The following is a 16,899-nucleotide window of genomic DNA, read 5'->3' as shown; positions in this document are numbered from 1 at the left end:
AAAAAAAGTCCAAAAAACATGACTTCAAACCAGGCTAGATCTATCTTCATTGATTTAAATTTGTTTTTTCAAGTCATACAATGGGTCTAAATAACCACCGTCAAGCTTCTCTCCTCATATATAACTTGTGGACACCAAAAAAATTTATTTTGGTGGTTGTAAATGGCTTGAATGAAAACTTTCTCTCTCATCCTTGAAATCTGATGACTCTTCAAATAAAAAAATATTTTTTTATGTATCAATCAGAAAAGAAAATTAAAAAAAAATAGCTCAGGTATTATGGTTTAATTTATCAAATTTATAATTCGGGTTATGAATTCAACAATGTAAAATAATTTTTTATCTTAAATTTACACCTAACATATATATTTTAAAAAAGAGGGCTAAAAAAAAGCCAAGACTTGTTGGGTCATAAGCATGCTCGCATGGGGGCCCCTTCAAGCCCTGACCCACATGTTGAGGCTTTTTTTTTTTGATAGTTTAAAAGGGCAGCCACCCCTATTTATCCTTAAAAAATTACATGGGCGACATGTCGCTTGTCAAAGAAAACAACATGTCATCTGTAAGTTCAGATTTTGGTTGTTATTATGGCGACAAGAAAATAAAGGTAATGTTTCTTTTATATAAAAAAACTCAGTTGATCAAGCCATTTTAATCCAGAACCATTCTACTAACACTTTTAAAATACCTGCAAACCAATCAATCAACTCAAAATACTCAAAAAAGAGTAAAAAAACACGACATCAAACTATGTTAGATTTATCTTTCCTGGCTTAAATTTATTTTATCAAGCAACACCATAGGTCTAAACAACCACTATGAAGCATTTCTCATCCTATGTAACATGTGGACATCAAAAAAATATATTTTGGTGGTTAGAAACGGCTTGAACAATAATTTTATTTCTCATTGATGGAATCTAACGACTCTTATCTCTTTTCTTTTTCTAACTAAAAACCAAAAAATAATGAAATAAATTTTTGTATCAAAATTGATGTTGTTTAAGTTTTAAAGAACTTAAATTGTATAATTTGTGATCTTGTATTGTTTTTAAAATTTGAGGACCTAAATGTATTATTCACATAATCTTTGACACCCCATGTATATTTGACATTCTTTTAATCCTGGTCTTTGTTTTTTTAATTCCATCATTGTCTAAAAAATCCAAATTAATTGATCTTGCATTAGGGTTACATAATCAAAAATAAAACTTTGAGAATCAAAATAAATTATTGAAAATTTCAGAGTGTCATCCACCATGTTTTATTTGCGTGAACAATGCCGGCTCTACAATACACATACACCGTACACGCGTTTTAGTTTTTTATCTAATAATGCCAGTATTAGGCCCATTTATCATTTCAACAATCCTCCTAGACTAGGTAGGATTAGCCCTCACATGATCAAGATTACTTAAAAGGCATCACGCCGACCATTTGACAAATGGCGCTTACTATTCGAACGGTACCTCGTCATTGCTTTACAAAATTAACTCGTTGCTTTAGCCCGAAGAAAAACTTTTGCTCACCGAACCCAAGCTTCCTTGACTACCACCAGGACTGAGGGAGGAGAAAGGTCGATTCAGGCGCTTCAACCACTTATAAAGTCAATTACTTGAGCCTATATATCACATGATAGTAATTCGAGTGTAGCACAGCATTGGATTACCAAACCGATTTAATAAAACGTTTTTTTGCAGATGCCAGTGGAAACCCCTTCTCTTGAAAACGTTGACCAATCACCGAAAACAAACATGAAAATCAGATGCAAGTGCAGGTCACCAGCCACCACGCATCGAGTTCATCGGGAATGGATGCAGTGAGTGCTTATTTTATGAGACGGCAGAGTTTCGTTCGGTATGCCTATCACTTATCAATATTGAGGGGTGGCGTACGAAACGTAATTTTCACTCTTCAGAAAAGTGTAAACCGACATTATCTGATTTTTTTTTTAATACTGAGTGTTTTGATTATCCTTCACATACATTGACTTGTCTAATGATTTTTAAAATTAATAATTATATAAAATTTTAATAATACTGAAATTTATAAAATTTAAATTAATAATTTTAAAACACAACTACATCTTTCAGGGTTATATTATCTAATTTTAATTCATCTAATTTTGTTGTTCATGTGTGTAAATATAAAATTAAAATAATGGTAGAACTCTAACTATTTTTATATGAAAATGTCTTCGAGATTTAAAATTGATATCAAGAGCTTATAGAAAGGTGGAATTCCGTTGAGATTTCAATCATAAAATCCAACTAAACCATTTTAATTTTTTTTTAAAATAAATTGAATTAAATGAGAAAATCAAACTAATCAGCTTGGTTCAAATGAGTTTAATTTAAATTAATAAACTTTTAATTAGACTATTTTGATGGGCTTTCATTTAATGAGTTTTTAGTTTACAATGATTTTTTTACATGGTTATGTTTGATTTCTTAAGTTCGATTGTATTTTGGTTAAGTTGTTTTTTTTTAAAATTTTTTTATTTGTAAAATTCAAAACCAAGCTGATTTTTTTTTTAAAAAAACTTTCTAATCAAAATTACTCAACAGATTAAAAAAAACATTAAATGCAATAAATTCAATTTCAACCCTTTTTTTACAAGTAATTTAATTAATTTACTCTCCTCTAGTACATGGAATGCATTTTCAAAGGGATTGTACTAGATTAGATTCGCAACCTAATTGAACTAACAAGGATATGATCAGTCTGGATTAAGCGTTGGCTCATCTCAGCACAAGAAAGACAAACTACACTTTTTCTGTCCAGCGGATTTGATGATCAAGCAAATGATGATAAGCTCTCTCTCTCTCTAGAAATCTTGATATACAATGTAAAATAGGCAAAACGAGCTGTCGGCATCGCTGTGAGGTGATACGACGCTACTATTTTACTCGTGCTTGGATCCTAATTGATTCATCGGGACGGAATCTTGGGCTGGATTCTGTACTCTGGCCCTGAGGCACCGACAGATAAATGCATGTTCATACCCAAATGCTTCAAAGTCTAGCACGATTGTATGAGATATGCTTTTATTATCCAGCATCTCTGAAAGAATTTACTACCAGTAATAAGAGCTATCGGAGGGATACTTTACAGCGTGGTGCTTTTCTAAATAATTTTTTAAAAGATATTAAAATAATATTTTTAGATTTTTTTCTATTAAAATCATAAAAACATTAAAAATACATTTTCATGCAGATTATAGTTTTAAAAAATATAGTTCTAACACAATCAAGTATTTGACTTTATAGCACAATGTTGATTGCATTCCGAGACGAGGAAGATTGAGAGTCGAGTCATAACAAAGCAACAGTAGCAGCAATGCCTAAAAGTATGATTAACTATTCATATCATACCACATGCTAATGGTAATTTATTATTATTTTATTTCCGAAATGATTGACAAAGATATATAATAATAATAATAATAATAATAATAGCAGCAATATTATAACATACCAGACACCTTGAAGCCACTAACATTTATTTATTTAATGCTGGTTGGCATAATGGCATAATGTCGAGTGAAAAGTACTCAACATCCAGCAGTCAACAACCAACAATGGCTACTGTTTATCTTGTTTGCTTCTACGTTGGCCTTCTTCTACTGGCATCGAGGAATGCCCCCACCATTCTCTTTCGGAGATGCATGGTAAAATAACAGTGTTTTTTATTTAAAAATATATTAAAATAATATAATTTTTAAAATTTTAATTTTAATATCAATATATTCAGTACATTAAAATAATTTAAAAACATGGCCTTTTTTCTAAAACTTGCAAAACTATAATTCAATCCTAGCACCAAACACCATTTTAATGCTTTAGCGTGTTTTAGCTATCAAGTTTGTTCATCGATGAAGGGAAGGAGCATTGTGATGGTTAACCTATTCTTAATCTTTTATAGTGATATACTTTTATAAATATTTAATATGTGATAGGTTTTCTAATACTTCTTGCTTGCAACTCCTCTTTTGAGGTAACAAAGTCATATTTTCATAATTTTTGTTGGGTTTTTAAACCTTAATTTCGGGCTTCGTTAATATTTAATTTCCGTACAACATAGTAAACGTTACGATGAGTTACCTATTCATAATCTTTTGTATTTTTGTAATAATTCAATATGATATGTGTTTTAACAAGGAGGGAGAAAGGCCACATGCTCAGGAATATTCTAGGTGTAACAGCGTATGGAAAGAAGAAGTGAAGAACTGTACTAGATAAGAAATCTAGGATGGGTGGTAAAGTATGGGCCCCGAGGGATCGGGGATACGCAATATATTCATTAATTACCAATAAAGATATTCTATCTCTAGAATTGATTAGGCATGGGGAACAAGCTCTTTGCTGCCAGAAAGGTTCCTCGTTATCTTCAATAATTTAATGAACATTGAATGCATCCGATAAGGTTTACTACTGGACAGAACGTATAAGATTCTGTAATTTGCAGGCTATCCCTTGCAATTGCTGTCTCTTAGCCTCCTTCAATGGTTGTCTAGCTATCAGTTAACATCACATGTTCCTCAAATCAACCCTTTCAATATCCTTGCCAATTGTAAGAAGGGAACCCTTTGTACCGTTCAATTTGATCCGTACATGTCATGAAATCTCCATGCTTAACCTTACTACATGAGTGCATTGCTTGCGCTAGCTAGGACATTTGGCTGAATTCGCTCAATTTTGTCTCTAATCTGGTGCATCATCTTAGTCCCTCGTCAGACAATGGGATCCCAGATTGAGATAAAAAAATGGGACTCGCAATCGCAATGTATTTTCGCTATCTAAGCTAACTTGACATACAAGTCATTCGGTCTTATTTCTGAAGAAGGTGCTCATGGAAGAGGCGAGGGGCCCTGCCTTCTACGATGTCCTCCATAGGTAGAAATATTAAGGCAGCAGAATCGTGAGGCGGCTATTCTAATTACCTGTCGTGTAGAAGTGAGTATAATTAACTAGATGCTTTTGAAAGGTTAAAAACAGGATATACAAATCGCGCATTCAAAATCAAAATCCCCTAACTGGAAAAAAATAAAAAAATAGCATCTATCGAACCTAATTTAAAGACCTCTCTCAACTATAGAGAGCTAATTCACTCTAGCACCATACCGATAGTGAGACAAGTGTAAGGGTGAAATGAAAAATCATGCTTGTTTTTGGTAGACAATTAACCATGCCACTAATAAAACCAACATTTTTATCTTTAAATGCAATCGTGTTTGGACAATAAATCCACATTGTAAGTCTGGTATGCTTTTTATTACACTACCAAGCTGGATCGGAGTGGAAAAGTCTGTCCTGATCATAGATCCACCCAGCCATTAATACAGAGGACCACGAATTCCATACAAAAAGCTGCAGTAAGATCTGTAATCACCTCTTTGTCGTAGCTCCGGTTATATTAGTCTAAACAGCTCAATATGATGAGGGCCATGTCAGGCATGTGCAAATAATTGACTCTCTTGACATGGCAAATGTTCTACCAAATTCATGTAAAGCAACAATAAAGTTACTTTCAGCACAGTACTTCGTAGAGGAGCCAAGGTGTCAATGATCATTGACTAGGACAAAAGATTTATGTGAAGGTACTGTTGCCTGGGTAATTTCCTGGGGTGACCACAGGATTCCTGCATTTGTAGTCGCAACTATGCCAAGAGGATTAGCATGTACTTACACGAGCATCAGGAGAGTTAACTGTATCAGCTCGACAGTGTAACCTAGTAATGCTTGGATAAAATCTTTACCTTCGCGGGCTAAAACTGTGGAATACCCGAGGGTTAGGAATTGGTTTCAAAAGCTAGGAGAGCTTGAATCAACTCAGTCCTCTATACAAAGGCCCGAGCAACTACAGAGTGAAACGATCCAGCGGGCTGCCCTCTTAGAAAAATCGAACAAAAGTCATCTCTATTAATTGACATTGCTTTCCAATATACTCTTGAAATCCAAAATTATTTTAGTGTTATTAGATTATTTTAATACGTTGATATTAAAAATAAATTTTAAAAAATATAAAATATTATTATAATATATTTTTAAAGAAAAAATATTTTAAAAAATAATATTTATTAGACTCGCAAATAAGTCCTAAAATATATTGATAGAGGCATCTTCACGAGCTATTTTTTTTATATCAAATTAATGTAAATTAATAGAAGCTAACTTAACTGATATAAATTTCTATTTTTAATGATACAGATCCATTTTTCATTGTTGAGATTATGTTTTTAATTTTTTAAATTTATTATTAGCCATTTCTTCTTTCATGACACTTGAATATTATATGCTGATAATCATAATACAATATCATGTTAATAAACAGAAGTAAAAGAAAATTATAACATGTAATCTCAACAAAGTCTAACAGAAAAGAAAAGTGAACATAGAAAATCAAGTGCATACGTTTTGACGGATTCATCATAAAATTACACGTGTTTGTTGGGTTTTGTAAATTCTTTAGATTGGATTGATTCTCATTAATATATATGACAAAATAGCCGCATCACAGACTAGTTTATTTAAGAGTGGGTCTTAATTCAATGCCCATAACCCAATGGTCTCATGTAGATGTGTCAAGATTGCCTGCTATGTGTCTCATGCTAGCCCAGGCACAGGTGGTTTGCACAGATTGACGGCTGGTTAGCATTTATACTAGTGCTATGCAGGGCGTATAAAAGCAGCCGCAAGCAAAAGCATCACTTCCTCTTCCAGTTTTCCGCGGAAGGAAATTGATATCGGATGGTTTTTGGAAGTTTACAGGGATGTGGTTGAAAGGGGATTTTAGGTGAAATATATTAAAATAATATTTTTTTAATTTTATTTAATATTAATAATATAAAAAGATATAAAAATTGAATTTTTAAAACACGATTCCCACCCTAAAAATATCACGTCTTAGTTATTGTGTTTCGCTAGCCAAAACACAAAAAATGATGCTTTTTTAATTTTTATTTTCTGTTCACCTTGTTGTCAAACAGTGCTTAAAACCGACATGACCCCGAGCAAAAAAATAAAAAAAATCAACCAACCCAAGAAACTTCCACAACAGTCGTGAAAATTATCTATCTGCCCATTATCATGTACTACACACATGGAAAAAAATAAAATAAAATATTTTAATAATTCAATCAAAATTGAAAAATCACAACCAGTGAAGTGACAGGGGCACAATGAAATTATACTTACTGAAATTCTAATCTTGCACCGAGTGTCACTGTCATCACTCCCATGGTTTTGGCCCCGCAAACACTGTCCACTACTGCTTGAGTCATCACCAACCCTAGAAGCTACAATCGGCTTTTTAACAACGTAAACCTTCACCAATGGAGTTCTAAAATCAAGCACAATCTGTCTCCTCTTCAAATATCTCTTTTCGTCGCCGTCCTCGTGACAAACTCTTCGAATGAAGCTTTCTCCTCTTAAATTTCTCATAACAACGTTCAACACCAAACTCCACGGTGTATCAAGTTTTGAGTGTCTGTGTGTATTTCTGATAAACTCAGCATAGCAAATACGACTTGCCAAAGGAGAGAGAGTAGTAGAGCTGTGAGGGACAGGTGAGGCGCGCCCTTCTATGTCGTCGATCCAACCGAGGGCCTCTAGACGAGAGTGCTCGCTCTGGTCCAGCCATTTCCGGTGACATTTCCAGGACTCCTACTAGCTAGCCAGTGCTATTCCTTCTCCTTGTGAGCCAAGAGGGCTAGTGAGGAAAGCGCAATTCCGTATTTGAAAATATAAGCACCTCTGCTTTTAGGAAAGCTGGCCTAGGTTCGTTCCTTACTTTAGCACTCCAATTTGATGGGCGGTGGCGCTAAAATTTAAGGCGTTTTACATTATGGGCTTCGGGAGGCGGTAGTTTGTAAATGGGCTAATAAAAATGGATAATTTTAAAGTATATTTGGGCCCCATTCCAAGTCATGTTTGGTTATGAAACCAGCCCAAAACCTAATCCAGCCCTGGGCATTAAAATAAATCACATCATTGACTCGAGATAAATCGAAAAAGGTTTAATCGAGTCGTCTATATCACTAATAATATAATTGAATTAACCAAATATAACAGGGTTAATATCATACTCAATTCAATTAAAACCTAACCCGCTACCCGGATCAAGCCCTGGGCCTCGGATTTTCCGTGCATCGACAACAGACACATCTGGGTTTAATATGTTGAAACTAACAATGGTGCGAACTGCAACACGGGCCCTGACTTACTGACCATGTTATTGGATCAGATAGAGAACATCTAACTTGCCCAATTTCACGCAAAATCTTTGCTTTAGTTCTTTAAAAAAACAAAAAATAGAGGCAAACTTCGAAGGAAAAGGGTAAATATCATACAAATCTGGTTAGTTTGGTGTTCTAGTCTTAGGAATAGCAAGCAATAATCTCTTCTTACAGTCCATTCTGGACTTCTGATTCCCACCTTCACAAGTGAAGAACGTACCAGGACACTTATATAAACAATTATCCACCCAACCCACATTAGCAGAACCCGGTTTTAAATCCATGATAGGACCCGAAATCGGACCACACAAGTAGTTCCATCTAAATAATAGCCTCTCCAACGAAGAAGTATTACCGAGTTGGAATCATTACTGTAAACCTTTTATTCTGTAGAGACAAAACTGACAACCTCGGCACGGAACCCAAAAATCAAGGCAACAAACCTCTAAGATGGTTAAAGCTAATCAAGAGCTATTAGCTTGCCTGGAACCGAAACCTGTAAAACTCCAAATCTCCTACATTATCTGGCAGGTTTCCATGGAAGTTGTTTCGCATAGAAAGTTCAAGAAGTGACCTTGGCAATGTTGAAGGAACTTGGCTAGTTATCTGGTTATCACAAGCATCGAGATAAGTACTGCCATATGAAAACAATTTTACTAAACATTGGATGCTTCAACCAGATGTGAAATGCATACTAGGGCACCAAATCATCAAGGAGAGCAACCTCACTGATGAACTTTCAGCTCTGGATTAGGGAACTATTGCCTTACAAAACAAAATCGATCAGATAAGAAGACAGCAGAGTTTAGATTTCGATGAGAGATGAAAGTCCCATTGAGATTTGATAAGAGATTCAAGTTATTTCGAGTCTCATCCTTCACAAAGTAATTAACAAGCTTCACGTTCAAAGCTGGGAATCATCCCCCATTCCAGCAACAGATGTGGAGGAGGACGAGGTCCAATCAACCACCAGATGTGGAAAGTCATAGTTCAGATGTTTTCTTAAGCCCAAGCAATCATAAGCACACTCCAGGTCTATCTCGACAGCCTTGACAGCCTTGTTATCCTAATGCGACTCTGATCATACTGCCAGGAAGAGTCGGCGCAGAGTAATTTGATGGAAGGGGAAAGAAAAGGGAAAGCTAGAACTAAAACTCGTGCAGCTCCTTTACTCAGTAACCTAGATTAGCGATTTTATTCCCAACAGAGAACATTATTTATTCCCAAACATCCCCGATATCTCAAGAGAGCATTATTTATTCCCGACAGAGAAGTAATTGCTCAGTAACCTAGATTAGCGATTTTTCTTGTTGCATGCAAGTGAAACCTTGTTCCTTGCATCACGTGTAGCTGTTGTTTGATAGAATTCCATTGGAAAGATAGGCAGCTCATAGAGGATGATTCAAAACTTTTAGGTAATCCCTATATAAATTTCTAATGATTAAGACATCATGCGGAAAAATCCTTTCTAACATGAGAACATTACTCCTCTTTCAAAGGCAGCTGATCTACATACAACAGATTGAACATAGCTTATCGAAAGAACCCAGAAAGCACACGGTAAAAAAATAAAAATAGCACCTTCTGATGACGCTCTGAATTTCTGGTGTGATTCAAACCAGGTGCTCCTAGGTTTGGTTCTTCTGGGCTTTTCTAGCTAGATATTGCTTCACACAAGTTTGGTTTATCTCAAATATGAAAGGCATTCCCCTAATCTGCGAAATCAAAGACACCCACGAATTACTTGAGATTAGGTGTGCTGTGCAAGCATAAAAATTCGAGGAATAAAACATGAAGAATATAAAGTCATTCATGGATCAAGACACATTTGTATTGTAGTAGCTGAAACATTTGGATGCTAGTTATAATAAGCAATTGCAACAAAATAAATTGCCTTTGTTAATGTTAGCAGAAACCAGTATAAGGCTTCCCTAGAAATTTACAGATTATGCATAATAGTGGTAATTATGTGAGCCATGAACAAAGTGATCTTAGAGCAGTTGGCACACCCAAAAAGCTACCAAATTTGCAGTCATTGAGAAACTATTTGAGCTTTACACAGCGTGGAAAATCAAATAGCAAATATCTATGGGCAGCTGGGAAAAAGAGAGATATAGAGGTTACAAGCACGAATGCATAAACAGTGAGACTCTCAACATTACCTCTTACCTAACAGCCGTCAACATATGAATGGTGTACAAGAAAGAAACTTCATTAAGATTTATGGCATATAATTCAAGACGATATATACTCTCCCTAAAGATGGTAGTACCACAGAATGAAGAGTATTATCTTGTTCATTGTAAAGACCCTTAGTGAAAATGGCATTTGTTTCGTTCTATCCACACAAATTTAGTGAAAATGGCATTTGTTTCGTTCTATCCACACAAATTTCAGACTTTAGTAATGATACAGGCTTGTTTTTGTTATTGCTAAAAATTACTAGCATAAACACTGACAGGAAAAAGCAGGCATGGGAAAAGCCAACATAAGATTCAATATGTGATAAAATTGCAGAGAACACTTGAAAGAAAATTCTACACATAAAGAACGTCTTGTTAACCATGAATGCTGAAATAAAGACCTATTGCAACAAACCTCAATCAAACAACCAGAAGTAAGGCTTAGACTCTGTCCAGGGGCTATTTCCTTGTCATTCACTGCGAGGGAGCACTTGCCAAGGTTTTTCAGATAAAAAGATCCACTTTTGTCCAAATTTATAGTAGCCTAAACAAATAAGGAAAAGTTACATGCAACTCAATTTAAAGAAAAAAGTGGGCCTTAGGAGGACTACAAGAGAAAGGTAAAACTAGAGATGAGAAATTTAACAGGAAGAGGAAGCATAGTGTGTCTGACGGAGCCAAAAGAGGCTAGATTCAAAAGGATTATTTTATTCTTATCAGCTATTACAACTTAAGTAAACTTTACTTGAAATCTTTTGAGCTTTTGAAGCGAGAAATGGATTACAGCAATTCAAGATCCAGAACTCCAACGAGGAATGGATTACGGCAATTCAAGATCCAGAACTCCCACATGTATTCTCAAACAGTACGCAAGGCAATTACAAGTTTGATTTAATGTCATTTTTCTTTGCTATGGTTACAAATTTTATAAAGAGATATACCGTCTTCAATCTCAACCTAATTTAACCCATATATAATAAACAATCCTCACTTTTCATGACTTTTAACAAGTAAATCTTCTTAATTTCTCAGTTAATTAATTTAGTAAATGATGACAGTGTCTGAAAGAAAAGAAATGAATCCCTGCAGTGACAAAAAAAAAAAAGTAAAAAAATATGAAGATAAAGGAGTGAAAGGAAAAGGGATTGAGTGCTAAATTCTACAAATTTTAGGCCAAAAAAAGAAAACGAGAATAAGCCACTAACAGTACAGTTAAAATACATTAATAAACTTGGGCAAATCTCACCTGCCGTCGAGATATTATATTACGACGGCCTTCCCTTCCCAAGTCAATGTCGACGATAGCATCTTCTGTTGCTCTACCAAGTAATACCTGCATGGTCACAAAGAAAAATCACATGCACTGCAATCCTACAAACCGACCCAAGGCATGGATTTAAGATTTATGGGCTGTCACACATTATAGTTAGCTTCAGAAATTATGCTCCATAGCAAAACAGCATCTTATTGAGGTTGAATAGTCTTTAGATTTAAAATGAATGAAAAGGAAACAATATTTCCTACTCCTAACTAGTATACCATGAATATTTATCACATGAAATTACCAAACTATCTAGATAATTTACTATTGGAGCTTCAGATACACAATTTGGATGAGCATTGTATCTGTGTATAACCTTATAGCTCCAATTGTGGTTTCATAGATGAGGCAACATTTGAAAAACAACCATGGACACAAGGGATTAAAAGAATAGGATTCTTTAAAGCCAGTACCCCAACAAATTAAGCAATTAAGGAATCTTTAATATACCTCAGATTTCTTAATATAATGTTTTGAATGGCGGCCATGTATAACTGCAAATGCTCCATGACGTGCAATAGCTCTTTGCATATAAGAATCAGCACCCTGTTCCAGCCTCATGATTGCCCTCTTTGTGTCCTCATTTCGATATCTTGAGACTGCAGAGAAAAATTGGAACTTAAATGCCATGCTTAGCTACAATGCACATATACAGCACATCATTTTTTAAAGGTATGTCAACAAACTCAGTTACTAATATGAATATAAGCACAAAAACATGTACCCTTAAACATGTGTGCTCAAACCCACACACAAACACAGATAATTGTGTATGCAATATCTTTCAGTGATTTCAATTACAAACCTTGAGATAGAATCAAATAACTACCAATACAAGCAGCACATGCTTGTATTTTCAATGTTATGCAAATTACAACAACATTGGGATTGTCTTAGTTTCACTCATTGTTTCATACTCATGTGATTCCCTAATAAACACTGTCTAAGTTACTGAGCTTGTTAAATGTGAGAAAAGCAATTTCTAGTTACGAAGCAGAATGTATCTTACCTTCCTCGCTGCAATATAAATCCTGGTCTTCTGGATCTAAGTCCATATCCAGTATCTGATAACAAGTGGAATTACAAAGTACATGTTCAGAAAAAAGGAGAAATTGTCAAAAGAAACAGGATAATCACCATCTGTTTGAAGTTCAGTATACAGTTACCATTGCTTCAATGTCTGAAAAATATGGTACATCATCATCACTCTGGATAGATGGCTCAGCTGGATCTGATACTGAATGGTTTACTACTAGTTCTGAAGAAGCAACATCTGAAGAGCCCCCTTTCATATGTGATACTTGAAGATTTTGAACTCTGTCTGGTGCATCTTCTACCTGTTTAATAGCAGACACATTTGTCTGGGGATATGTAAAGAAATCAGAAACCAAAGACGGCTTCTCTAATAAAGAATCGACTGATTCATGACTCATATGCTTGGCCATTGGGGTTTCAGTAGTTTCTTCCTTCAGTTGAGTAGGAACAAGAGTTTCCATCTTAGCATCGGCTGAGTTAAATTGAGTTGAGCCACCAAAAGCAAAGCGTGCACTCCTATGAGTGGAGTCACTGCTGGGCAACTCAAGTTTCAAACTACGATCACCTACAGGATGGACCAGATCAGGTTCTGGCATCGCCTGTAATCTTACCATCTGAGAAGATGCAAGCAATTGTCCAGGATTTTCTAGATCCCTGTGAGCGACTACTGGAACTACACTACCTTTTTTATTACTCGGTAATTCCTTAGCAGATAAAGAATTTGGTTTGCCAGCATGTTGGAAACTCCTTTGCACCAAGGAGGCAACTGATCTTGGGCACCAGTCAGAGGGGGGGTCTATATCATCATTGAATGGGATCTCTGTGTCCTCAGTGTTTAGCACACAGAAAATAATCCCATCTTTCACCTCAGGATGCGGATCTAGAACTGATGTAGACGAAACAAACTGGAACTCAGAATTACAACCTGCATCAACACTACAGTGAGATCCCCTATTCTCCCATAAGTTTCCAGGACAAGCACCTGAGTGATTTTTAAAACAGTCTGCTGATATTGATGCTTCTGGTTCAGTTACATGGGGCCTGTGATTTTCGTTAGAATTATTTGGTGAATCCAACAAAATTGTATTGAGACAAGCAATGTAAGAATTGGTGCTGAAATCTTTTCCATCCATATCCACACTTGCCCCTTCCTCATCATTAGACAAATAATTGGTAAGTTCAGCCAGAAAATCTTCTGTGCTATGAGATGAATTTTGTGGCACATCACTCAGTATTTCCATTTTTAACTCTGAGTCTTTTTGGAGATCATCAAAACTTGTCGAACATGCATTCTTAATATCACCATCATCAAGGAGTGAAAAAGCATCACCACGGTGCATATCTTTGTCACATAATCCAAGATTGTTTGGAATATCTGGCACTGAAATCTCTTCATCCATTCTCCAAATAGGCATCTCAGGAAGTGGAGAAGAGAACTCCAAATTGTGAAATGACAAACTACACTCTGGAACTGGTGAACTAAGGACATCATTTCCATCAAAGCTAGAGCACCCATGTAACAAGTCATCATCAACTGGCAGTTGTTGACTGAGTTCCTCGACTACGGTTCTGTTTTCGGTGTTAGATAGATCCTCTCCAAGTATATGGGGAATGTGATTGTGTATATTGTCTTGCACCATTGAATAATCTTCTTGAGTTGTATTATGGAATTCGGTATCAAAGGCATGGGCAGTACCGCTACTCACAATTTGAGGAAACACATGATGCATCATGTCCAAATTAGATTCCTGAAGTGCGAAGTGATCTGTAACTGGATCTCCAAGCATGCATTGTCTGGATAATTGCTCATATTCATTGCCAACATAATTGTTATTATTGGGGGAATCAAGAAAACTCAACTCCATAGAATTAAATGGTTTGCTGCAAATTCTTTTACGCGGAGCATAGTAACAATGGCGGACACTTTCAGTTTTCCTCTTCCCTGAAAAACATTTATTTTCTTTTGAATTTCCAGCTCTACTGAATTTTGATGGAAAAGTCGATGCAGAACACTCAAACTCAGTCATGTGAAAAGCAGCCTCTGAAGAAACAACCGGATCATAAAGGAGAGAATACCAGCGATCTCGTATTTCTCGAACAGTGAATTTTCGAGAAAATTGTACTGCTCCTTTCGCCAGTGATTCCAAGGAAGCACCAGCCTGCAAAACATAATAAAGAAACAAAAATAAATAGGGATTCCCAAAACAATCACACTGAACAAAAGTCAGCAAGCTTTAACAATTGATATTTAATTAGACAATGGTAGCAAACCAAAGATCCAACCCCACAACAACAACAAAAAAAGATAAGATAAGAAGCTGCACCAAGCATCAATTGACAAGGTTTTTCAGTCTTAAGAAGCATAAAAAAGTGGTACAACTACTAAAACCCATGTACTGCTACTTTTAAACAGTCTATAAACACACATATATATTAAAAAAAGCTTAATAAAGAGAGCAATAAGAACAATGGTTCTAACAGATGAAGAAAAAAAAATTTCACTGTCAATAACTATATCGTCAAAACTGCAAGCAAAAAGAGTTAATGGAAAAATTCCTATGGATGCAATGGGAGCAAAACTTCACTCACAAATGCAACGGTTCACACAGACATCCTAGCCAACAACCACAACTTAAATTTTCATGGTTTCAACTTAGTATTCAATGTTTTCCTCATGTATTACACCTTGCCATGTCCATGGCTGTCATCTCTCTTTTTCTTACTGCCATGCACTAGTAAAAGCGTATAGACAACAGTCCGAATAAAAGAACGCAAGACCTCTCTTTCACAGACACCTGAAATTTCTCTTCTTGAAATACTTATGCAAGGTCATGCCAGCGAATTAGAAAAATAATTGGTGTTGCTGATACATATCACCACCAATGTTTTCTCCTGTCTGCAGTGCAACCACCAGAACCACTAAATCCCCCCTTTTGCACTGGCTCATGAAGAAATTTCCTATTTTAAATTCCTTGCGAAAATGAAGCATTACAAATATCCCTCCTGGCTTATACCTTACATATTTAATATCTCAATGCCTCTGATAACAGCTATCATAAGATTACCGAAGCCACATAGAATCTCACAATCACCAAAACCAGTATATCCGAAAAACAGAACCGGACACTCATCATTTACCATTAACAAAATCGAAACTCACCAAACAACACTATCATAGCATAAAAAATTAACCATTCTTTTTCACATGTTAAGAACTCTATTTATTGCCAAGTTCGAAATCAGATTTTCTTCGATATTGGCCATTTAACATGCTGAAAATCCTGCCCTAATTAAAACATCAAATACAGCAATAATTATGTCCTCAAAATCCATGCTACAAGAAAAGATAGAAACAGAATAATCTTTGTTTCAAGAAATTCATACTTGAAAACAAGAAAAATCCACCATTACAGAATAACAATAAAAAATAAAAATAATTAGTGTAAAAAGATGGGTTTTATTCACTTTTTTTTCAATTAACAAAGAATTGGTGAAATAATAATGATGATGAAAAAAAGATTTTTACCTCAATAGAGTTTTTTAACAAAACGTCATCTTCTGGAATCCAAGGAGAGGCAGGGCCGAGAGCTCCCATGCCTAAAAAATAAACATGCAAGAGAAGCAGCTGGAGGCTTTTCTTTTATAGAAGCATGGACAGTGAAGGGAGTCTGGTTCTTGCTGGTGCGTCGGCTCTCTCAGGTGACCTGAGATTTCATGAAAAAAGCTATGGAAGTAACGTCGGGGAAGGGCACGTGTGCCAACTACTGCTTTCTCAGGTGACGGGGAACTGGGAAACTTTGCTAATTGTCTGTCGCGGGCAGAATGAGTGTTCCTGGGGGTTTGACCTTTTGACTAAAAAGAGGAACTCTTGAGATTACGTGAATCTGACGAAACTACCCTTGAAGAGAATTGAGAAGAGTCACCGCTTTGGTTCTCTCCACCGCTTACTCTATCGGTGATGGTGACCTGTCGCCGTGAACGGCTGTTGTCCGTCTCGAGATGGAAAATTAGATAAAGTTAATTGGTTGGGGAGGCGGCGAGTCGGGATTTTAAGCTTCCTTTTCAGAGCCGAAATTGAATTGCCTTTTTGTTGTTTCGCACTATATGGGGGTAGTTGTGTCTAAG

At 35.7% G+C, this 16,899-nt stretch overlaps 1 protein-coding gene across 1 annotated transcript; it reads right to left on the bottom strand.

Annotated features, from left to right (window-relative positions):
- Window positions 1-9,427: 9,427 nt before the first annotated feature.
- On the bottom strand, window positions 9,428-16,867 carry LOC105128815 (uncharacterized). The gene is given in 7 exon segments (XM_011030644.1): window positions 9,428-9,950; window positions 10,834-10,962; window positions 11,665-11,751; window positions 12,190-12,338; window positions 12,749-12,803; window positions 12,906-14,933; window positions 16,301-16,867. Coding segments are annotated over 7 exon segments (2,619 nt in total). The 5' UTR covers window positions 16,370-16,867; the 3' UTR covers window positions 9,428-9,848.
- Between the last annotated feature and the right edge of the window lie 32 nt (window positions 16,868-16,899).

This window comes from Populus euphratica, unplaced genomic scaffold (genome assembly GCF_000495115.2).
Source record: "Populus euphratica unplaced genomic scaffold, PopEup_1.0 scaffold11.1, whole genome shotgun sequence".
In the NCBI taxonomy this organism is placed as follows: domain Eukaryota; kingdom Viridiplantae; phylum Streptophyta; class Magnoliopsida; order Malpighiales; family Salicaceae; genus Populus; species Populus euphratica.
Note: the sequence above shows the minus strand (reverse complement) of the source record. Positions and strands in the feature narration are given on the sequence as shown.